At 40.9% G+C, this 22,396-nt stretch overlaps 1 protein-coding gene across 5 annotated transcripts in view; it reads right to left on the reverse strand.

Annotated features, from left to right (window-relative positions):
* ZFYVE28 (zinc finger FYVE-type containing 28) overlaps positions 1–22,396 on the reverse strand; it is a 289,590-nt gene that overhangs the window by 58,199 nt on the left and 208,995 nt on the right. For all 5 annotated transcript variants that reach the window (XM_006263292.4, XM_059721512.1, XM_014607707.3 and 2 more), the window contains one exon: positions 11,788–13,152. In XM_006263292.4, the coding sequence (XP_006263354.2) occupies positions 11,788–13,152 (1,365 nt within the window). The remainder of the gene's footprint in view (positions 1–11,787; positions 13,153–22,396) is intronic.

The following is a 22,396-nucleotide window of genomic DNA, read 5'->3' on the forward strand; positions in this document are numbered from 1 at the left end:
CCTTCCACTTCACTGCTTGTTGTATATAAACCTATATACAGTCAGTTACCTATTGATGTAAAGTTCTTCGACACACAATGCATGAACAAGTTCAAGATACAGTGTAATGCATCTACAAAGTTTATTACGAAAGTATAACATTTGCATATTTTTATACTTTACTTTTATCTGTCACTATATAGTGAATTCCTCTGCCAGAAACACTAGCATTTCTTTCTGCTGAATTATTTGGATTGTAAACCCTTTGGAGCAAGGAACTCTGTGTCACTGGAATGTCTTAGCAATGGGATGCCAATAATGATAGGAGCTCCACACACAACAAACACTAATTAACCTAGTTGGTGTAGAAACAAATTCTGTATTCACTGCATCCTACATTATATTAACAGTGTAACCTTGCATGAGCTAAAAAACTACTTAACATGAATGAAATTGGGGTTTCCCTTCATAAACTTCTCATTAGTTTGTCCTGACAAACTCAGTCATGAATTCCAGGGATGCTGCTGGATCCTGGGGTGAACTGACCTGCAGTTCCCGACTTATACTTCCTGCCATCCACCAATGCAAGTGTTCTTTAGCACTGTTATAAACAGTGAAGTTGTGCACAGACTGGCCCATTTCGCAGTCAGAGTTATTATAATCATCGTATATGATTTCTGCTTTTTATTTCACCTCTTTTTCTGCTGTGACATTACATCTCTATCGTGTCATTTGGGCTTCCTGAGCTTGTAAAACTCTGCTTGAACCACAAGTGGGGAAAACGTGGCAATTCTGTCTCAGTCTATAAACATGACAGAACATTTTTTAATGCAACAAATGGAATCGAGCAAGAGGCATTTAAAGTGAAGCACCTATTAGGGTGTTTCACAGTTTCTACTAAGGCTACAAAATTATTTCAGTAATAGACCAAATATATCTAAGATGGAAGGAACTCTCCTAATGTGGTACAACCAAAAATTTCTTTTAAGGGAACACTGGTAGCTTTGAATCAGTAGGCTTGACTATTTTGTGCAAATAAAAGAACAGGCTGCGTAAAGTGCTTGTTTATATAATTTGATGCTTTATATCTATTTTTCACTCTTCTCCCTGAGATGTGCCTATAATCTCTCATGTTTCACCTAATTATTTTTCATTGTTTCATAGGATAGGGTTTCTATAAACTCCATCTACTTCCGCATTCCAAATATACATTTACCAACTGAGATGCACTTTTTCTGCAAGGTCTGATATGTTGCATGTGTGAACTAACTCATCTAAGCCACTTGTGTCAACTATATTAAACCCTCTCAGATGAATGGCTTTTAAAACATAATTTTCATTATATTATTTTAAGGGATTACGAGGGTGCCTCAAAACCCTAGCCTTCACTGCCTCGTGCATATTCCTTTGTTGGAAAAAAGGCTAAAGGATGTCACCCTGACAGAAATGCGCTCTCGGTGAGGTGTTGGGCAGTCAGCAACAGCTTTAATCTATTGCTTTCTGGCAGAAGCTACAACCATTGAGGCATTGAATACCTGGACTCAGTCTGGCCTTCGGACTGTCTCAATGGTCTAAAGGGGCGATGGTAGGTCTAGGGCAGCCTCCATTCCTCCATACTCTTGCCTAGGCATATGCACTGAAGGTCTTAGTGCGATCTATACAGGCCAAAATGATAAACTGACTCGCATTTATTGGGCTTGTGAGCCACAAACCAATTAATCAAGTATCTGACTAGACCTTTTATGTGTACACCCTGATCCAAAGCGTAGACACACACACACACACACGTATATTAAACAGCGACATCTTTTCTGTCCCAACACTGGATGACAGCTTCAGTTGCATTTCTAGTTACAACTCAAGATCACAATGTTGATGGACAAAGTCAAAACATAGTCCATTCTAATTTGAGCTTAGCACTGCGAAACATCAGTGGAAAAATAAAGGACCTAATTCAGCCTTAGCAGCACTTGCTTAGACCAAATCTGAATTTGGTCAAACACACAGATATAGGATACTATAATACCAAAGCAAATAATTGAAAGGAATTTCACTGGAGCATCCCACAAGAAGTTAGCAAGTCACTAAAGAAAAAACTTTCTGCCAATTGGAAGTTTGCTCTTCTCCCATTCAACTGACTTTTCCCTCTTACTCAGAACTATGCCAAGGGCAGTGAAATTTTCTAGTCCTTTGGCTGCAAACCAAAATCACAACATGGCTGAGACCTGGGAGATAGAAGCCTTAGAGGTGAATGTGCACAAGGGTCAGTGTTCTACACTGAGTCCCAGGTCAAATAATAAATTGCTGTTCAAAGTATTTTTCTTTCTCTCTGTTTATTATTTTCTATTATTGATTTTATTCTGTTCTTGTTTATTATTTATTCTAAGAAATCTTTTTTCAGGAACTGCATTTAAACCACACTTTGCCCAACCTTGAACTATACTAACCAGAAACAAGTGTTTCTAACTTAACCATCTGAGAGTAAGAATGACATTTTTTAGAAGCTGAACACAAGCACCTGAGCCCATTTCACAGAATTCCATTTATATCTGAAGCCCAACAGTGAGAGCAATAGTTGTAAATTAATGTCAATGTTTCATGCTTTATAAAGCCAATTTGTACTACACTGTGCAATTCGATATAGATTTGAATAATGTATATTTGAATGAGCAGAGGATAAAGACCGTGCTATCTAGTGATCACCCACTATAAGTTGTCACAACATAACTGTTACTCACATACTCCTGTAGCATACAAGTGTAGTAACACACTTGTAACTTTAACCCTGTTTCATTCAAGCTTAAAGTTACAGCAGTTTAGTTACCTCCATTTGCTATAGGAGCTCATAAGTTATGTCATAACAACTGATACATGCTCCCAAGGAGCTGTTCGTCTTCCCTTTTAAAGCAGTACAATATTGCTTTTGTCTGCAGTAAGAGGCCACTGGTGCAGCCACTTGTTACAAAGTGCAGAGAAGCATAGAAGAAAGTTAATTTTTTAGTAAATCTAACCTCCCACTTTCCAAATTAGAACCCTTGTTTTCTACATATTTGAGTACAATGTCCATAGCATCTTCATATTTTGGCTAAGAACTAATAATTATGTACCACATTACAGCTGATTTATAGGGACCTACTTAACTCATGCTTTCGCAGATTCTGTGGACGTTGTGAAATCTGGAATTGTCCGTGAAATGCACAAAATCAACAAGAAAATTACTTAATAAAAATAAAATGCTGGCTCCCCAGTGGGAGCTAGTGGTCCTCGCGGCTGGGAGGGGGAAGGTGCCAGCTGTGCGGGGCATGAAGGGCAGCAGACAAGACAGTGGCTGCCCCCTTGTCTCTCCTCCCTCGGCCAGGGCTTCTCTGCCAATCAGCACCAATAGGCAGGGCAGCACGAAGGGCAGCCAGCAATCAAGATGGCGGCTTCCCCCTCATCCCTGTGTTGGGGCCTCTCTGCCAATTAGCTCCAAGGGGCAGGGCTGCTGTGAAATGTCCACAAAATCTGGTCTGCGAGTGGAGTGGGCCATGAAAAACCCTTTGTGTCACCACAATTTAAGTACGTCCCTATTCACTTAATAAAAACGTGAATGCTGTTCGCATGGGACTAAATGATGAAATGTATTAAGCATAGGAATAAAACTATCGAAATTGAAACTTTCAATAAAGGTAAGCACTGTTTCTCTCTTTATATTTTGAATAATATTTTGAAGAAATGTTGCTTTTAAAAATTCAGAACGTTTATGGCTAAGAAATTCCAGCAACAGAAAAGGAACTGACTGGAATATGTACAAGAGGAATCTTCATGTAATTGATTGCAATCAATAATTAGCCATCTGCTTTGCATGTAAGGCACTACCCAGCACCATAAAGACAGAGTGCAAGTCACTTTTGTTCTTAAGCCTGTTTTAAATAAATGCAAACAGAACCAGCTGTAATAACTAATGATGGACAGTGTTACAGCCTATAGCGAGTGAGAAGAAACTGTGTTCCCTTCAGTACTGTGCACAGCTCTTTATGTCAACTCTAGACCTTACATATATGAGAAGTCTTATTAGAGTCCACTCTAAATACTTGTAATACATTCATTAAGAATGTTAATATTAAAGGAAATCAGGTAAAATCTGTATTTGAGGCTGAAGTGAACAGACTTCCAGGAGAAAAGAGCGAGGGCATGCTTGCAAGGTTGCAGGTTTAACAGAGATAACTGAACAGCACAATGAAACTAGGCAACTGACACGTACAGGGAACTAATAAAAAAACCAAACAATGCACAACAGATGAAACTGCCAAAGCCTTAGCTGACTTGTGAAATAATCATCCAGCTTTGCAACAAATCTTCAAGCTCCAATAGCATCAGAGAGCCAAAAATTGTCTACATTCCCAAATCAAACAGCATCTTGGATCTATGCACCTGTTTACAAGGGAAAGCAAAAGCATTTTCAATATTTTACTTATTTTGTCTTCCTTATTTACTTATTAAAATACAGAGCACAGATCTGAAATTTTCTTCTCCAGTGTTTCCTCCCCTAAAACACCACATGCTCCTTTGTTGCACAGCTTATTGTCTTTTGACTTATTGCTGATCTGCTATTCCTCAAACACTTTTCTTCCTTCTGGGGTTTCTTCTTTGTGTCATGTGACAGGTTTAGTGCATATATACTGTCTTCACATCAATTCACAGGCTCACCAGATCTGTGCAAGTCATATCTGCATAATACCCACACTGCTGCCTGGGATTCATTTAGTGCCCCAAATGTTTGATTGCTTCAACATACTTAGAAGGGTATTAGGGGAGCGGGGGTGGGGGGAGGAATCTACTGCATAAGTGAGGGACCATTTTCTGCCACCTACAAAAACAAAGTAAAGACTTGTTGAAAATACAGGTCAGTTGCATCATATGTGAATTTAACTTGCGCAAATTCAACATGCGGGCTGGGAGGGGGGCGGGGCTTGAGTCTGCATGCGGCGCTGCCACTTACCTGGAGGACCGGACACCACCACGCTGCCAGTGGTGACTGCCTCTGCCTCCAAAACCTCCCACCGCTGCCACGGAGCTGTGCCTGGAGCTGTGTGGCCGGCCGCCAGGCAGCAGCTGCAGCGTGGTGGTGGCTGGGCGGCACGCAGCCATCCCCACCACCACCCCGCGCTGCGCCGCTGCCGCACAGTTCTAAGCATGGCTCCGCGGCGCTGGCGGGAGGTTTTGGAGGCAGAGGCAGTCCCCGCTAGTCAAATCGCTGGCACAGTAATACACGGTTTTCACCTTATGTGCTGACTAGAACGTAACCCCCGTGTAAGACGCGACTGACCTGTACCAATCCAGTTATGTTGTAAATGGAAGAATTGGAGTGTTTATTTTAAATGTTTTTGACTCACCAAAAATCCTAACACTGCTAGATCAAGAAGTCCCGAGTAGGTGGCTTAGCTGAGGTGCTTGCAAAATGAACACGTTGCGGCAAGCTCCTATGTTACATGGGCCGACAATGCAAGGTCACAGTCGGCAGGGCTAACTGGACCCTACCGTGCATCCACAGGTGCATCTCAAGTAGGTCCAAGGAGGTGATCCTCCCCCTCTATGAAACACTGGTCAGGCCGCAGCTGGAGTACTGTGTCCAGTTCTGGGCACCCCACTTCAGGAGGGATGTGGACAACATTGAGAGGGTCCAGAGGAGGGCCACCCATATGATCTGGGGACAGCAGGGCAGACCCTACAATGAGAGGCTACGGGACCTGAACCTGTTCAGCCTTCACAAGAGAAGGCTGAGGGGGGACCTGGTGACCGTCTATAAACTCACTAGGGGGGACCAGAAGGGTTTGGGGGAGACCTTGTTTCCCCTAGCGCCCCCTGGAATAACAAGGAATAACGGCCACAAGTTGTTGGAGAGTAGGTTTAGATTAGACATCCGTAAGAACTGCTTCACAGCCAGGGCAGCTAGGATCATGAACCAACTTCCAAGGGAAGTGGTGCTGGCTCCTACCTTGGGGGTCTTTAAGAAGCGGCTCAATGCCTACCTGACTGGGGTCACTTGAGCCCAGTTTTCCTCCTGCCCAGGCAGGGGGTCGGACTTGAAGATCTACAAGGTCCCGTCCAACCCTACTTCTATGAAGTCCAGCCCCCTGCCCCAGGGGTAGGAAGTCAGCTAGGGTCAAAGGATCCCAACAAGATAAGCATCCAAACATTTCTTGAATGAATCCAGAGTAGGTGTCTGCATCACTTCTGGAGGGAGTCTATTCCAGGTCTTGGGGGTTTGGACCATAAAGAAATTTTTTCTTATGTCCAGCCTAAAACAGTCTTGTGGGAGTTTATGACCACTGGTCCTTGTTTTTCCTTGGGGCGCTCTGGTGAACAGACGTTCTCCCAGATCCTGATGCACACCCCTTATCTACTTATAAGCAGCCACCAGGTTGTCCCCCGCCCCGAGTCTGTGCTTTTCCAGGGTGAAGAGTCCCATGGATCTCAGCCTCTCTTCATAAGGCCTGTTCTCTTGCCCTCTGATCATGCACATGGCTCTCCTCTGGACTCTCTCAAGCTTCTCAACATCTTTCTTGAATTGCAGAGCCCAGAATTGGATGCAGTACTCCAGCTGCAGCCTCACCGAAGCTGAGTACAGCGGGACGATGACATCCTGAGATTTACTTGAGAAGCATCTATAGATGCAAGGCAGGGTTTTGTTTGCTTTACCAGCTGTGACATCGCATTGGTGGCTCATGTTCGTCTTGTGGTCAATCATGACCCCCACATTTCTTTCAACAGTGGTGCAAGCAAGCGTAGCACTACCAAGCCTATAAGTATGCTGCAGGTTTCTTACCCGCCCCCCCACTGAGGTGGAGTACCTTACATTTATCGGTATTGAATACCATCAGGTTTGTTTCCACTCACTTACTAAGTTTATCCAAGTCAGCCTAAATCGCTAGCCTGTCCTCAGGTGTGGACGCTATGCCCCAAAGTTTAGTGTCATCAGTGAACTTGGCCAGTGTGCTTCTGACACCAATGTCCACATCGCTGATAAAGGTGTTGAAGAGAACTGGTCCAAGGACAGAGCCTTAGGGGATGCCACTGGTCATGGAGCACCATAATGATTCAGTGCCATCGACCACGACTCTCTGGGTCTGACCTCGGAGCCAGTTTTCCAGCCATCGGACTGTGGTGTAGCCGAGGCTGCAGTTGGCCAATTTATCCATGAGGAGGTCATGGGACACAAGATCAAAGGCTTTTTTAAAGTCCAGATATATGATGTCAATCTCTTCTCCCTTGTCCAGGTGATATGTCACCTGGACATAGAAGGAGATGAGATTGGTTAGGCAAGACCTACCCATGACAAATCTGTGCTCACTGTCCCTCAGGATGTTGCCCTCAGCCAGCTTATCCAGAAGGGTTTCCTTGATAAATTTTCTCAAGAAAATTACCAGGGATTGAGCTGACTGGCCTGTAATTCCTAGGATCTACTTTCTGCCCTTTCTTGAAGGTAAAAGATAAGACTATAACCTTTCTTATAGTTTAAAGGTAACCTGTAATACTACCCTTTCAAGTACTTTAACCAAAAATGTGCGCATTTATGAAGAGAAATTAGTGTCTCATCAACAACAGCAGGCACACAAAGTTGTAGTCTCAACAATATACATATACAAAATCAAAAATGGCTAAATTTAATCAAGAAGCATTAGATGGTGCTGGATACCACATGTGCTCACTGGTTTGTCATGGACATCTGACTGCTGCATGAAAGAAAGGAGAAACATCTGCACATAACATTGACCACACAGAAAAGAAATGAGGGGGGAAAAAAAGCTTATAAGCAGTATTAGCAGGTCAGTCAAAAACTCTTCCCATATCTTAATATTCCATTGCATTATTTTGTGATTTGTAGAATGGCCCTGGCAGACATCACTTCATATTTTCATGAGCACATCCCAGTGATCATATTTTTTTGCTTGTGGCTTTATAATAGATATTTTAGCACTGTACAGCATTGCTATGTAGTCTCTACAATTAGAAGTGATATACTGCACATGTTAAAACAAGATTTCTTTCACAAGTGTTACAACAACAAAAACCAAAAAAGTCTATTTGTTGCAAGGATCCAGGCCATTAATTACTTTTAATGATGAAATTCCCTCAGCATTTCCACTGTGAGACACTGAATGTGGTTATAAAATCCAAGACGACGGCGGTGGCGGCAATCGCTCATGGCCAAGGATGATCACTCCCAAGGGTCTTCATAAGCTCCATGCTTTACTCGGCCCAGCAAAACTTGGGGCTTGTGAAGATCAAGACTTACAGCATAAATGTTCAAAGCAATAAGAAATGAGTTGGATGATGTTACACTGTATTAGGAAAGGAGACTGAACACAAGGAATATGGTTTCATGTGCAAAAAGGGTTATTAGCGTGTTTAAATTTTAGCAACACTTACTGTTTGTTTTTTTTAAGAAAATGTGCAGTCAACATGTGATTCACAATTTTTAGAAAAAAAACAAAACATGGACATATGTAGCAATTAAGTTTTTTTTCAAGTCTAGCTCTGCTAGCAGTGGTCAAAGAAACAGTGCTAGCAATTGAAAAAAACTGCAAATATTAACCAATTCATTCTGTTCATGCATATCAGATATCCTAAGCCCGGGACTGAGAGACAAACTATTCACACTGCATGAATGGCAGAAGGAAGCACCTATTTAATTCTGTCAAAATATTTTGGCTTAGAGGGACTCTTGGCTTCATTTCTTTTCTCCATGTTGCCTATCTGTATTATTATATTTAATCAGTATTTCTATTGGTATCTATTACTATTTGACATTTCTATACCTGCAACATTTGTACTACTGTAAAAGGGGAAGTGCAAGGCAGGGACTAGCTATCCATGGCACCATACACACAGAGCAAAAGCCAGTATTTATCTCAAAGGGCATGCACAAGGTAAGTTTTCATACAGAGACCGTAAAATATAAGAGCTATAATAAAAGTATGGAGAAAAGCAATTGTTAGGGGAACTGTAAGCAGGTTGTCATGCCTGCTCCCGTGCAAGTGAGCTTTGTCCCTCTGAGAACCACTCTCCCAGTCAACAGCAGTTCATAAGTGGGCTTGAGCAGCTGTCTGCCATTCAGCCAGTCTCCATTCCACAAAAAATAACCCTTGACCCAAACAAGCAAATGAGCAAAGCAAAACCTTTAGCCTTTCTCCAGGCAGCAACAGAGGGCCCTATCAGCAGTAGCGCAACTAGGGGTGGGCAAGAGGGGCACCCCTCACCAGCCAACTAAGGAGAGGTGCCAAAATCATCCCCCACCCTTGCAAAGTCCATGCCCCAGCAGCAAGAGCAATCCTACAGCATTACTCTTGCAGTAGATGGTGGTGCATGGATGCACTGCTACTGCTGCTTTAAAAGCAAGAGCCAGGGCAGGCAGAGCTCAAGGTAACAGCAGCAGCAGCCTCATAGCCTAAGACTGCTTTGGATTTCCCGGCATGGCTAAGACTTCTGTGCCCTGGACTCTTGAGAACCACACCCCTGCCCCCTCCGCTCTCTCCTGGTTACACCTCTAACTTAGCTTTGATCCTTCCTAGAAGTGAGCTCCTCTGGGTTTCCACCTGCCTTCTGCCCACAAACTGCTCCTACTCCAGCTCAAGCAGCTTGCTCTCATTCCCTTGTACTTTTAATCCACCAGCTAATCAGCCACAGCTGGGCTTCTACCCCAGGGCTGTCTGCCCTACATAAAGGGCCAGACCTCATTAAAAAAAGACAACATATTAAGGATCAGTGTGGGAAAACTTTGTATCTCCATATGCTGATAGCAGCATATCAGGAGGTCAGTCCCTTGTGCCTGTTAACTTTCACCTACACTTCCCCAAACTACCCAATCGTTCATGTAATGTAGAACTGCAAAACCCTTCTCTTGTGTGAAACATCAGCTTTAAAAAAGACACTCTAGTTTAAGTAACAGCGTACACTATTAAAGACGCATACATCCCTCAGGTTTGGGATTCAGCTTCTTTTTCCTTGACAGATTGAAAGCTTCTATTGTAGTAGAAGTTAGAATATCATCATAGAGACTCATAGTGCTTTGTACTCTTCACAGTGATTACTCATCATCCTGTGAACTGAAGCAGACAAAATAGTTTTGATAGGCAGAGCACAGGCAGCTGTGACCTTGGAAACAGTAGCAGGTCTTATCTTAGAAGTAGGAGAATGATTGTATCCTGCCTGCACCCTTGAATCGATCAAAACTTTATCTACCGTAGAAGCTTAGTGTAAATCTGAAGTAGAACAGTGATTCCTTCACATCTTTTACAGAGGAATTAAGGAAAGCTGAGAAGAATTTTATATTGCTTTCATAAGTATATGGGCAGGCAAGGAAAAGTGATCACCTGGAAAATCCGTTGATCAAATGGAGAATCTTTAATTTGAAGGCCTTGGGCGACAGCTCTCCCAGGATTCAAACTCCTGATGTATTCGGGGATCCCAAATACAACGAAAACAAAAGGACTGTACAGCAGGCACTGCCTTGGCCTCACTCTGCTACACTCATCTGTGTTTTGATTCCCTGGAGTACATGTACTTCTGCAAACTATTCTGAGCAAATCACAATAAAACTAGGGAAATTGTCAACAAGATGGGCATAGGACTCAGGCAAAATTCAGCCAACATTTTTCCCTTCCACCATAGTATGTGATAAATAAACCTTGGAGCTCTAGGCTAGTATATACAAGGCAGCAAAAGTGCTAATTCTCTGACGGATTCTACAAGGTGCCTCGCTGTAGTAAAAATTGTATGGGATATTCAGACTTTTTAAAGCTGTATGTATCACTACCATGGAGACAGCAATCTGGGCTCTCTGCTGATCTGAAAATGAGACCGGGAGCTGGGAGATGCAGAGTTCCAATCTTATCAGTACGGCTTCACTCCGATGCCTTAGATAAGTCACTAAATTGCTTTGCTTTACCTTCCCCAATACCATTTGCCAAATTGGGATAACAATTCTTGTTTTTTGGGGAGGATAAATGTCAGCTAATATCCTTTGACGCCTCTGAAGAGGAAAAAAATATACACATTAAATTATTAATCAGTAATAATAGCTAGTAAAAATTAAAAGTCAGTTGGAATTTTTCAAAATAATGTTTTTGTTTTGTTAAAAAGGTCTTTTCCCATAGAAATAAAACACTTCGGAAAAACTGTGCTAAAAAACCCCCACAAATTTTTTTTTTTTTTTTTTAATAGAAAGTACCATTACCTTTTTTGGAATTCTTCTAGCACCTATTAAAAAGATATTAAATCAGAAAGGCAAAATATCTAAATCTGTATTTCTATTCACAGTAAAGGTTGTTATCACTCCCAGTCTTCCATACTGGTGCTAACATCATAAAATAATATTCATTGTGTGCCACGATTGATCATATTAAGTGTCTTTTCAAAGGTATCACAAAAATAGAATCAAGTTACACTTTTAAATAAAAATAAAACAGTTTCCAGTAGAATAATTCTTTGTTAGACTAACCAGATTAAATATTATTTAATGCATTTATTTAAAAGGTTAGGGGCTATATTCTTCACATACCTGTTTCAAATTGTTGTTAAAAACACATTATATTTTTTCTATAAAAATAACTGACAATTCAATTCACTATTTTATGAAAATCTTTTTTTTTTTTTTTAAATAGCCAACTATTCTTTGGCTGGCAGCATTTGGTTTGTTTAAACATAAGCCATCAGTCCACATACGCTTATCGCTAAAGCAAGGAGAGTAAAAACTGTGATCAGGTTATGATCAGTTACTTTGTATGCCAGTCCTAAGGTAACAAAATCAGGGCAAGTTTCTCTTACCTTGAACTAGATCTTGATTTAATGTCTTCCTTTGCTATCCTTTCACTGCCACTTTCTTCATTGTTCTCTGATTGCATCGCACATGCCTGCCTTCTTTTCTCCCATTTCTTTTGCTGATTGGAGATTTCCACCTCTACCTGTGGTGCATGTTCTGTTCCCACCTGTGAACCTGAGGAATGTGCCAGGCACTTAGAGGAGCTAGACAGTTTTTGCTCTTCTCTGCCAGAGTCTGTCTCTGCTAGCAAAGCAGGAGAAGTTTCAGTTTTTAATGCCTCCTGTGCAGAGACTGTACTGTCCAATTTATCCATATGGTCCTTTTCTTTAGATTTCACTAAACTATATGAAGCATTTATAACTTTTCCTGGGGAATGTTTGGTCTTTATACCTTCAATATTTTCCTCCCTGCTGTCTTCACAGCTGCCGCAACATACACAGGAATTAATTAGACAGTTTGTGGCAGCTATACTGAGTTTATGGGCTTCATTCTCCTCTTCATCAGCTAAAGGATCAGAAGACCCAGGAACACAACCAACGGCTACTTCTGGGGTTGTTTCCAGGGAGTCCGAAGTAGAGGGAGATTTGGGATTAAATATTACAGTAGCGGATATTTTCATTCCACCAGTCCTATGGGCTATCATCTCTGCTGTTTCTGCATCATCAGCGTATGCATCCCACCCATTGAGGTATAACTGAGAATCAGGGCCTTCTAAACAGCTGCATGAATTCTGAACAGAGATACCAGACATCTGTTTGCTATCTTCAATGGTGTTGTTATTGGTTAAGTCACTTTCTGCCTGTTTCAAAAGTAAAATTGCTTCTGTCTCATGACCATTCTCATACACTAAGGGGTCCCTGTACTGCACACTCTGCTTTGAATTGTGGCAAGGGCTGTTCACCCATGCAAAAGTGTCATTAGCTGAATCCAACCCAGCAAGAGCTTCACCAGCTCCATCTAGGTCATCCATAAAAAACACCCTGTCTTCTTCATCAGTTAAATTGTGAAGACACTGCCTGCTTGGGGAGGCCTCTGAGCTGGAGCTGCTTCTTATGCCAGGTCTATGTGCTGGGGACTGGCAGATGCTTGGTGGGGACAGCAAAGATGACATCTCATCTCCTACTCTATGGACCATCCTATTCAGCTGTTCCAATTCCTGCTCATCATACTGCATAGAGCAAGCTAGTTCAGTCTCTGTGTTCTCAGCTTTTGCTGAAAGCTCTTCAGTGGGTAAAGTTGCTGCTAAGGCAGGCGTAATGACAGATGGCACTTCAGGATCTGTTCTGACAGGAAAATCCAGGTCTTGGGATATGCAGAGGTTACATTCCAGTGTGTGCAACTCATCATCAGTTAAGGTCTGGAGGAGGTCCCTACAAAGTGAAAAGCACAAACATGATGTTGCATTTGTACATAAGAAAGGTGACTACACTACGGACACTACTAGCCACTTTCACTGTTGGCGAGGAAAGGTTTGAAAACAGGCACACTGAAGGACTGCCTGGCACTTTCAGCAACAGGATTTCAAGTACATGTGGTCTTCCAGGCTTGAATATGAAATTAGATTAGGGAACATAGGTCATATGATTATTTCTGTTCTTGTGTCAAAAACAACACATAAAAAATCTCCTCCTCTCCAAACCAGAACCAAGCAATATAACCTTCCAACCTGCACCCCAATGTGAGTGGTTTCCATTTTCAATATATTAATAGTTCAAATTAAGCCTCCCACACTGTACTTTAGTTAGGGTACAGATTTGCCATTCTGGGAACTAGTCATTGGAGGTAATTGCACCCAAGAGCACTGTTGAAATTTCCAAGCCATTACGTGGACAGATAGAAAGAATTTATTAAAAACATTAATCAACATCTCTTTTGCTGTGCTGACTTACTGGAAATGTCAGCCTAATTGAGAAAGCATTTTAACATATTTTGGAGAAGCTCTAACCCCTCAGTCTTATTATAGCTCTGTCTATGGTAAGTTAAGCTGTTTTTTTCATTTTCCTTTTTGACTTCCATTATTAACACATTAATAGTGAATAACTGAGAACTGATAGAGGACAAGGCTTGGCCATTTTCCATATTCACTCTCTCCATCAGCTGAGTACTTCTTTGTGATTCTGCTCCTAGACAACATTATTTAAATAGCTGAAATAATATTCCAGTTCTTGCTTGTGAGTGCTGAAAAAGAATGTTTACTGGCATTTTTTCTTTCAGTTCTAACAATAATACTTACTGTTCTTGAGAGTAGTATTAATTTACAATGCCATCTGAATGATTTACCTGAATACGGTTGTTTAAGGCTGATTCAAGGTCCTTATGGGACCCTTTCAATTGATGTCACTCTGGGCTTTAGCTTAGATCCTGAAAGTACCGTGGGTCTCTCTACTTAATGCTCAGAAACTGGGAGCGTTGGGTTAAAACTACATAAGGAGTAGGGACCACAACATTTCATTTTGAAGCCCCTAAGTTTTCAGCCCCTTGCTATGGTAGTGAAATCCACAGCTCGGAGCTAGATGCCAATGTGTGGGAGAGCTGACTGCCTCAGGAAGGAATTTCACAGTAGCTGGTATAACTGAACATGAGCCATCTAACCTAGCTAAGAGAAAATATTGGAGAGGAGGATGCCTTGAATCCCATCTTTCTCTTGGACTTAGTGAAGCAGAACTCTTCTGGGCTGTAGGAAGGTGTCTTCCTTTACATGAGATCCACAGCCCTGAATCCTCTCCTAGAGGTAAACACTTCAGCCTCTTCTTTCAAAATACTGGGCAAGAATCAGCCATTTCAGTCAAAATGGGGCAAAAGAAGAAGAAAAGAAAAGGGTGGTGCCAACTGCCTTTTATCCAACTCTTCCCTGGTTGGAGCACCTACCCAGGATACAGAAGATCTGGGTTCAATTCTCTCTTCTGCCTGAGAAGATTCAAACCCATATCTTCCACCTTCCAAGACTGTGCCCCAACCACCAGTCTATAGGGTAGTTTGGGATGGCTCTTAGCTTCTTCAGATGAAGCTGTCCCACTTTTCATGGAGTACAGGCTCACTAGTCATAGAAAAAGAACTAGAATGAGCAGGGGCTTTCTCCAGGGACAAGCAGCAGCACATAGTTGTGCTGCTGCTATTTGTCCCCAGGGAAACACATGTACGCGCTCGCTTGGATGTATCCTTAGTGTCCTCCTTCCCAGGAAAGTGGTCTAACTACCAGCTGTCTAGCTGCTCAACAGTTATCAAGTATGAGGCTCTTCACACAACAAGACTTCAAGAAAGATTTACTCAAGTTAAAAGGGAGAGTGAGAGACTCAAGGAAAAGAAATAGACAACTATCTTCCACATTTATTTCCAATCCATGGCTTTCATGCCAAATTTGTTAAGTAAAAAGTCAAACAAGATTTTTCTGACTACCATTATTGCAAGGTCAAAATGTAACCTGAAAGTAAGGTCGCATTGTATTTGACCCAAACATCATATAATAAAATCTGTAGCATCAAACAGTAGCTGGCAGCTTAGATAACGATAATTGAGGCACAATAAAAGACAGCATATGTATTTCTGCAGTGACAGTGAATGTACATTGTTAGCCTTAATAAACCATATTTTTAAAAGAAATCAGTTAACTGAGAAACATGACTCAGAAGTAAGACTTGTATATAGCCATGTCCAGTCACAAGGAACCATTTGTACAGTCACTTTTATAAACATAACCACAGTATGTGGATTGTGTCCTCCACCTTCCACCTACATCTACATTCTCTCTGACAGATTTGTTTTCACTTCAAAACGCTTATTTAAAATTATTCCATGCACATCTTGAAATTTAATCCTTGCCTGGCAATTTGTTCAGTCTTAAATTTCTTAGAAAGATTAACATATAATCTCTCCAAGGCTCCAATATCTTCTATGGACTCAGGCCAATATTGCTATCATGATGTACTATAAGATTTTTAAAATCTGTAAGTTTACGAATTGGTTTGATCTCTAAAAATTACATAAAGATTTCACATAATTTCAAAGAGTTTAATTAAATAATCATCGGTGTTTGTAAAAAGGGAGAAATGCTTGATAGCAGTATTAAAACAGCTGACAAGGTGTGATTACAGTTTATCTTAATTTTTTGGCATAAAATTAGTTGCTATTCTTATTACTGATCAGGGGACATTTGACACTGTATAAAAATATCAGGCAACATGTTCTATACCAACCATGTTCTATACCAAGTTTATCATCTGAAGATCTAACCTGGCAACAGCCCAAGGAAAAGAGACCTTTGTGTACATACTGAACATCACTAAAATCAGGGAAGCAGAGTTCACTGCAGAATCAGGGTCTAACTTTCTTTTTTTGAGAGCAAATATATCCACACACAACACTGAAGTGCTTAAGCAATACTCCTTCGCATTCAAAAGAAAGGATCACATCCTAAAAAACTCTGTTATAGGAGGAGGCAACCTATGGAATGCAAAGTCACTGGAGCTGGCCTGCAGACCCAGACACAAAAAAGTATAACTATTAATTAGCTGGGTTTTTGGTCATAATTAACTATTAATTATGACTTAACTTGTGTTGCCAAATACTACAGTGAGCACAATGTGCACAAAGAATCTACCCTTTAGCCAGCTTCACTTCTATAATTATAAATTCATTTATGGTTGCCACAGACAACATTTTAAACTAAATCGAAACTTCAGCCCTACTCTGGTAGTCTTTGTTCTGGGTTTTTGTTCAGGCCTCTGTCTGATTAAGAACTAAAACTTGTCCACAGATTCAGAATCTATTTTGTTCTCATAATCAGATTTTGTTCAGGTCAAATTCTCTGCTGGTTTGAACTGGCATGTTTCTATTGGCTTCAATGGTGCCACTTTACAACAGATTAGTATCTGGATTAATGTTTGTGCTGGAAATTTATATAATCTTTTTTAAGTCATTTAAAAATCACATGCACAATTACACTGACCGCCCTAAAGAACTCTTAATTTTTAATCAATAGTTGTCTCACCACAGGAACCGAGATATGATTATATCTTATTCTCAGTATAAGCAAATAGGACCCGATTCAAAACCTATGATGTCATCTAGGGCCACTAGCAGACTTTACACTTCCTGTGTAATAAACATGTTAATCATGCAATAAACTGTAACAAACTTATGTTCAGCCAATTTATTATGTGATAAAAATGGCAAACTGGCCACAAAGATGTTCTATATTTAATTGCCTTCTAATGTGGAACATCTTTGTAGCTGGCTTGAACTACACTTTAATTAAATCAAGAAATACTGTATTTATAAACTGATGAAGAATAGGAATCACGATTAATTCCATTTTCTTTGATTTTGTATAGAAAAAATTACCACGGTTACAAAGATGCTTTAAAGATACACAGTAAAGCTTCTTTTTCTTATAAGATATTAAATAAACAAATATATGAAGCATTTCTGCCCCATAGATCAGCCTCGTGCCATTCATTTGGCCCAGGGGGCCAAAACTTTGAGCACCATGGTTGTAAAGCAACTGATATAGGTCACTCTAGACAGGATACTGAACTACACAGACCTTGGTAATTCTGATGTTCCTGGGACAAAAATAACAGGTTGTATTTCTGTGAGTCTCTATTTCTTTGTTTTTATCATTCACAAAAAAACGGTAGGCAGAGAATCTGAAGGCCAACACTGACAGTTGCACTGTATTTCCTTTTTTTTTTTTTTTTTTTATTATAGGGGCTTTAAAAAACATTGGATATAAAAACCACTTGGGGGGTTCAGCTGCTTTCATTTCGATTGACACATCATCATAGGAATGCAATTTACCTTTGAGGAAACAGAGAACATTTATCTTCAGCCAAATACTACAGAAAACGAAAGACTGAACCATATTCTTAAAGTGCACTGTGGTTGTTACAAGCTGCAGTAAAAGTTTACATTGCCTATTGTGAAAACAGTAGGCCTATTGCACTCTGCTGGTGTGATCTAGACTGTAGATATTATTCCATCAAGTGTGCATACAGACATTAGGGGAGGTTAGATCGAGTTAAAAATGGCCACCCAATCTAAGGTTAAGTCAGGATGGGAGGGGGTGGGGGATTTAGGAGGCAAATGGAGTTGTGGGGGGAGGGTTCAGGGATAAGTGGGGGTCCACAGGAGGGTTGCTGGGGTCAGGAGGGTTTGGTGGGATCAGTGGGTTTCAGACGGTCTGCAGGAGGAGCGGGGGAGGAAGGTAGGAAGGAGGACTGAGGAAGGAAAGACTAATTACCTATCCTCCAAGCACAAGAGATGTGTGCATAAAGATTCAGTTTGCAACCCCTGTTCTTACAGTGGTGATTCAAATTCAATACGTTAGGATTCTAGGCAATCACCATGGAGATGCTGGCATTTGTCATTTGTAAATACCCAATATCACTGTGGAGTTACAGATATTTACTACACAGTTCAAAGCCTCCAATTAAGTAATTTTCCTTTAAATAATACCCCCCTGAAAAGGCAGCTAATATAAGCTGTTACCCCAGCCACGCTAACACAATGGCAGAGTTACACAATTACCCAAACATTCTGAGTTATGTTTGCAGTGATTTTAAATGTCTCAGAGTTTTTACAGTACTTTTGAGCCCTCATTAGAGGCTTAATCCTACTTTGCTGAAGTCAACAGATTCTCAACATCGATTTCAATAGGCTGAGGACCAAACCCTAACTAGCCAGATTAAAGGTGAGTGTTACCACTGTCTACAGAATACTAGACTTATTCCTTTCTGTTTAGTGTCCCTGCTCTCTACAAGTCCATTGGTAACATCTGATGAAATGGGCTGTAATACTGAGAACTAGAACTAAACATAAATTCACTCTGCGACTCTCAGATGCCATGCTTATATGCCCACCTTCAATGGAAGTAAATTAGGATAAACTTGGTAGAAGTTGCTAAAGTTTATTATTAGTTTAAAAGCTATTCAATTAATCCGACTCATTTTAAATCATTCTGTGTTGACAGAATATATATTTTCATTTGTGTGTACAGCAACAGCATATGCTTTCTTATTGTATGATATAGCAGTATTAATGTAAATATTCAATATATGCAACTTGCATGCTTCTTAATTCAAATTTTAAAACTATTTATCCTGATTTACAGTACAAGAACCTGAAAAAGCACATGCCCTCTTGCTATTAGATTACAGAGTAAAATCATCACTGCTGGCCTAATTTTTAGAGATACTCAGTGCCAACAATTCCCATTGGTTTCAAAGGCGCTCTGCACTTTTGAAAATCAGGCCACCCTCCATTAGAATACCAGAGAGAAGAATAAAAAAGATTTACCTGGCCAACAGACATTTTACGAAGCCAGTCTTGCTAGTATTGTTTTATGACAGCTGTGGGGAGCAGTATAAACCCACTGTCTGGGTTTTTTTTTTAAATGATATTCAACTTGACTCATCTTATACAGTAAGTGTTTCAGTAAGTCATATGCTTTGTTTAATATCTAGAGTAAAAATACAATTGGCTAACAGGTACAGAATATTAAACTTTTTTCAAATTTTATACTAGATGCAATAATGTGCTGCAGCTATACACTGCGGTTTATAGTCTCACAAAAAGCACACTGCTGCAGTACAGCATCTGAGCATTTCAGCAGAGAAAAATACTAAAGTTCATCCTATTGTTTTAAATAAAAGTAGGGCTGGAATAAGGAGACCAGCTCTCCTGCCCCCTCTTACACGCTACCCTGAGTCTCCCCTGCTTCAAGCTATCATCTGCCAATAATCACAACCCAAAGAATTTAAACATAAGGTCACAGTGTCAGACACCTGGAAAAGAAATAGAGTCTGCATTGTTTTTAAATAAATGATGCTGGTGACAGAATTCATCAGGGAAATTGCTGACACTCCAAACAATTATAAATAATTAGTATAATTGTGGGACTACAGATATTTCTTACACAGGGAATATTCTGTTTATTTTACATTTTCTTCCACAGTTAGTCTCCTGCTGTGACCCAGGAAGCATTTAATTTTGCTATCATACATCCAAAGCCATGCCAAATGGAGATTTTCTGCACTGTGAATGGAACTGTCCTATTAAGCAACTAGCAAAATTAATGACTTAAGTACTTTACTCTATTACAGTCTTAAGTACTTTAAACAAATGAGTCATCCTACTGAAGACAAGGAACAGAGCAAATACTTGAAGTTACATGTGTGCTTAAGTAACTTGGGGAACCAGGACCTATCTACCCAAGAAACAATTATTAATCCTTTTCTCCTCCCATTGCCTCCAGTTTCTCTCCCTTACAGGTATCTAGAAAACTACTTATGTGAGGTACATTTTTATACCAAGTATACCCAATACATTTGGCAGTGAAATAGATGTCACCAACCCAAAGCGGATCAGCTATAGCAGGACATGTACCGACACACACTGACCCAACCATCTGGGTGAAGCATGGGTTGGCACAGGTCCTGGGAAGGAGGCCTGGGGCGATGTGGGAGCCAGGTAATTCCCAATGCCCCATGCCTCCACACTGGGACCCACAGTGTCCCATGGTCCACGTGGAGCCATGGGTCAGTGCTGGACAGATCATTGGGACCCCGGCTGACCCATGCCTCCACGTGAAGCACAGGGCAGAACAGGACCTAGAGCACCCCCAGCATGGAGGCACAGCACACTGGGAATTCCCTGGCTCCTCCACCTCCTGGGGTTGTGTCTCCTTTAGCAGGGAAAGCCTGGGGCTCCCCGCTTATGGAGACGCACCCCTAGGAACTCCTGTGTACATCTCCCGAAGTGAGGAAAGCCCAAGGTTCCCTGTTTCGTGACATGCCAGGCAGATCCCAGGGGTGTGTCTCTCCCTAAGAAGAGAATTCCAGGCTTTCTTCACTTAGTGATGTGCCCCTGGCAGCCCCCCAGCATGTCTCTTTGCCTGGGGAAACCCAGGCTTTCCCTGATTACAGAGACAGGCCAGGAGATGCTAGGGGTATATCTCCATAAATAGGGAAACCCTGGCTTTCCCCACTTCCTGAGATGCACTCTGAAATTTCCTGGTGCAGGTCTCTGTAAGAGGAGAAAGCCAGGCAAGCGGTCCATGGGCCTGCACCTGCCTGGGAAACTCCTGGGTGTGCAGGACCAGGCCCCTCTAGCCTCCAGAGCACCTGCCTAGGCTGGCTGGAGAGTGCAGGCATCTCCAACCACCCACACTCTCCTGCCAACAGGGGTCTGGATGTCTGTTTGCTTTGCCTTTGGGCCACCATAAAGGCAAGGAAAGACAATATCTGTTTCCACTTTCAGTAATGCAAATACTGAGGCTAGATGGTTACAAATCTAATTTAATTACCAAAAACAATGGGCCAGTGTTTATGTACCAGCATTGTACCTCTTTTGCAAATGATGTTGTGTATCTAACAACATGTAATGAGCTGGACCTGGAAATATCCAAAGGGATGGAAAGTCATTACTATTTAGTGCAGTTGAATCTCCAACTGGTGAATATGCAACATCCAGGGTAGCTTATCATTCTACTTTTCCCCTTTTCTTCCTCTATTCTTTTTCTTCTCTTCCTCCTTTCACAGAAGCATTACAAGGATATTACAGCATAGAGGAAGGGGAGGAAAATCTAAGTTGAAGGACTGGCTCTGAAATGCCAGGACACTACGAAATAGAAAACCTTAGAGAAATAGCTTGACAGGAACTTGTCACTTTACTTTAATCACCCATGTTATATGATTTTGACCTATCTAGCAAGGCTGCTAAAGATACCTGACTTTATATAAATTCCACATTACTTATTTTCAATTTGCTTAGACTTTCTCTCAATTTCTAATAAATATTTCTTGATTGAAGACACTTGATAAACTCTGGCTGCAGACCACTGTACTCAAGACCCCTGCCTAAGAGTGAGCTCTCACTTTGAAGAACATAATGATAACATTGACACAAAGCTAGGAATTTGTAAAAACTAGTTTTTCTAAAACCAGAAACTGAGATAAAGATTTTTTAAGGCTGCATTGGAAATACTTGTTATTGAACAAACAAGCACTTTCCTGATGCATTTGCAATCTAACCATTAAGATTTAAGAATCAGAAATTTAAATGCAGTAAGCAATAACTGCCTTCATTGATTTTCATTCCTCATGTTGTAAAATGTAAGCAAAAAGTAAAGCGTAAGCGAAAAAGAATAAATGGTGAAAAGCACGTTTAGTTTTAAGAATTGCTTCAATTTTAATAATCAAAGTGAAGGCAAGCAAAATAGGCAAAGAATTTTTGTTGTGCTTGCATATTTGGATTAAATAGGGTTTTTGTTGTTTTAACTTGTATTGGATTTTACGGTTCAGTGGAATTTCTCATGACAGTAAGAACTACGAATTCTGTTCTTTACCTTATCAGTTCTGTGGCTCAGTGATTTATTTCTTTAAGCCCAGCTTTCAGCATCACTCAAATACATTACTACAAAGTTGTAAGAGTAACATGCATCTATTTTAATAGAAGGATACTGTACCACTAGCACAAAGATCAGTACTGCACATGCACTTGCAAATCTGTAGTATAAATCTTGTAGACAGATGCATCAGGAGATTTTTAAAGTCACAAGCAAATATTGCATGCCTAACGTCCATTCACTTTCTATGGTAGAATACGTGTGACACTGTG

The sequence above is a fragment of the Alligator mississippiensis genome, chromosome 2, assembly GCF_030867095.1.
Source record: "Alligator mississippiensis isolate rAllMis1 chromosome 2, rAllMis1, whole genome shotgun sequence".
NCBI lineage: Eukaryota > Metazoa > Chordata > Crocodylia > Alligatoridae > Alligator > Alligator mississippiensis.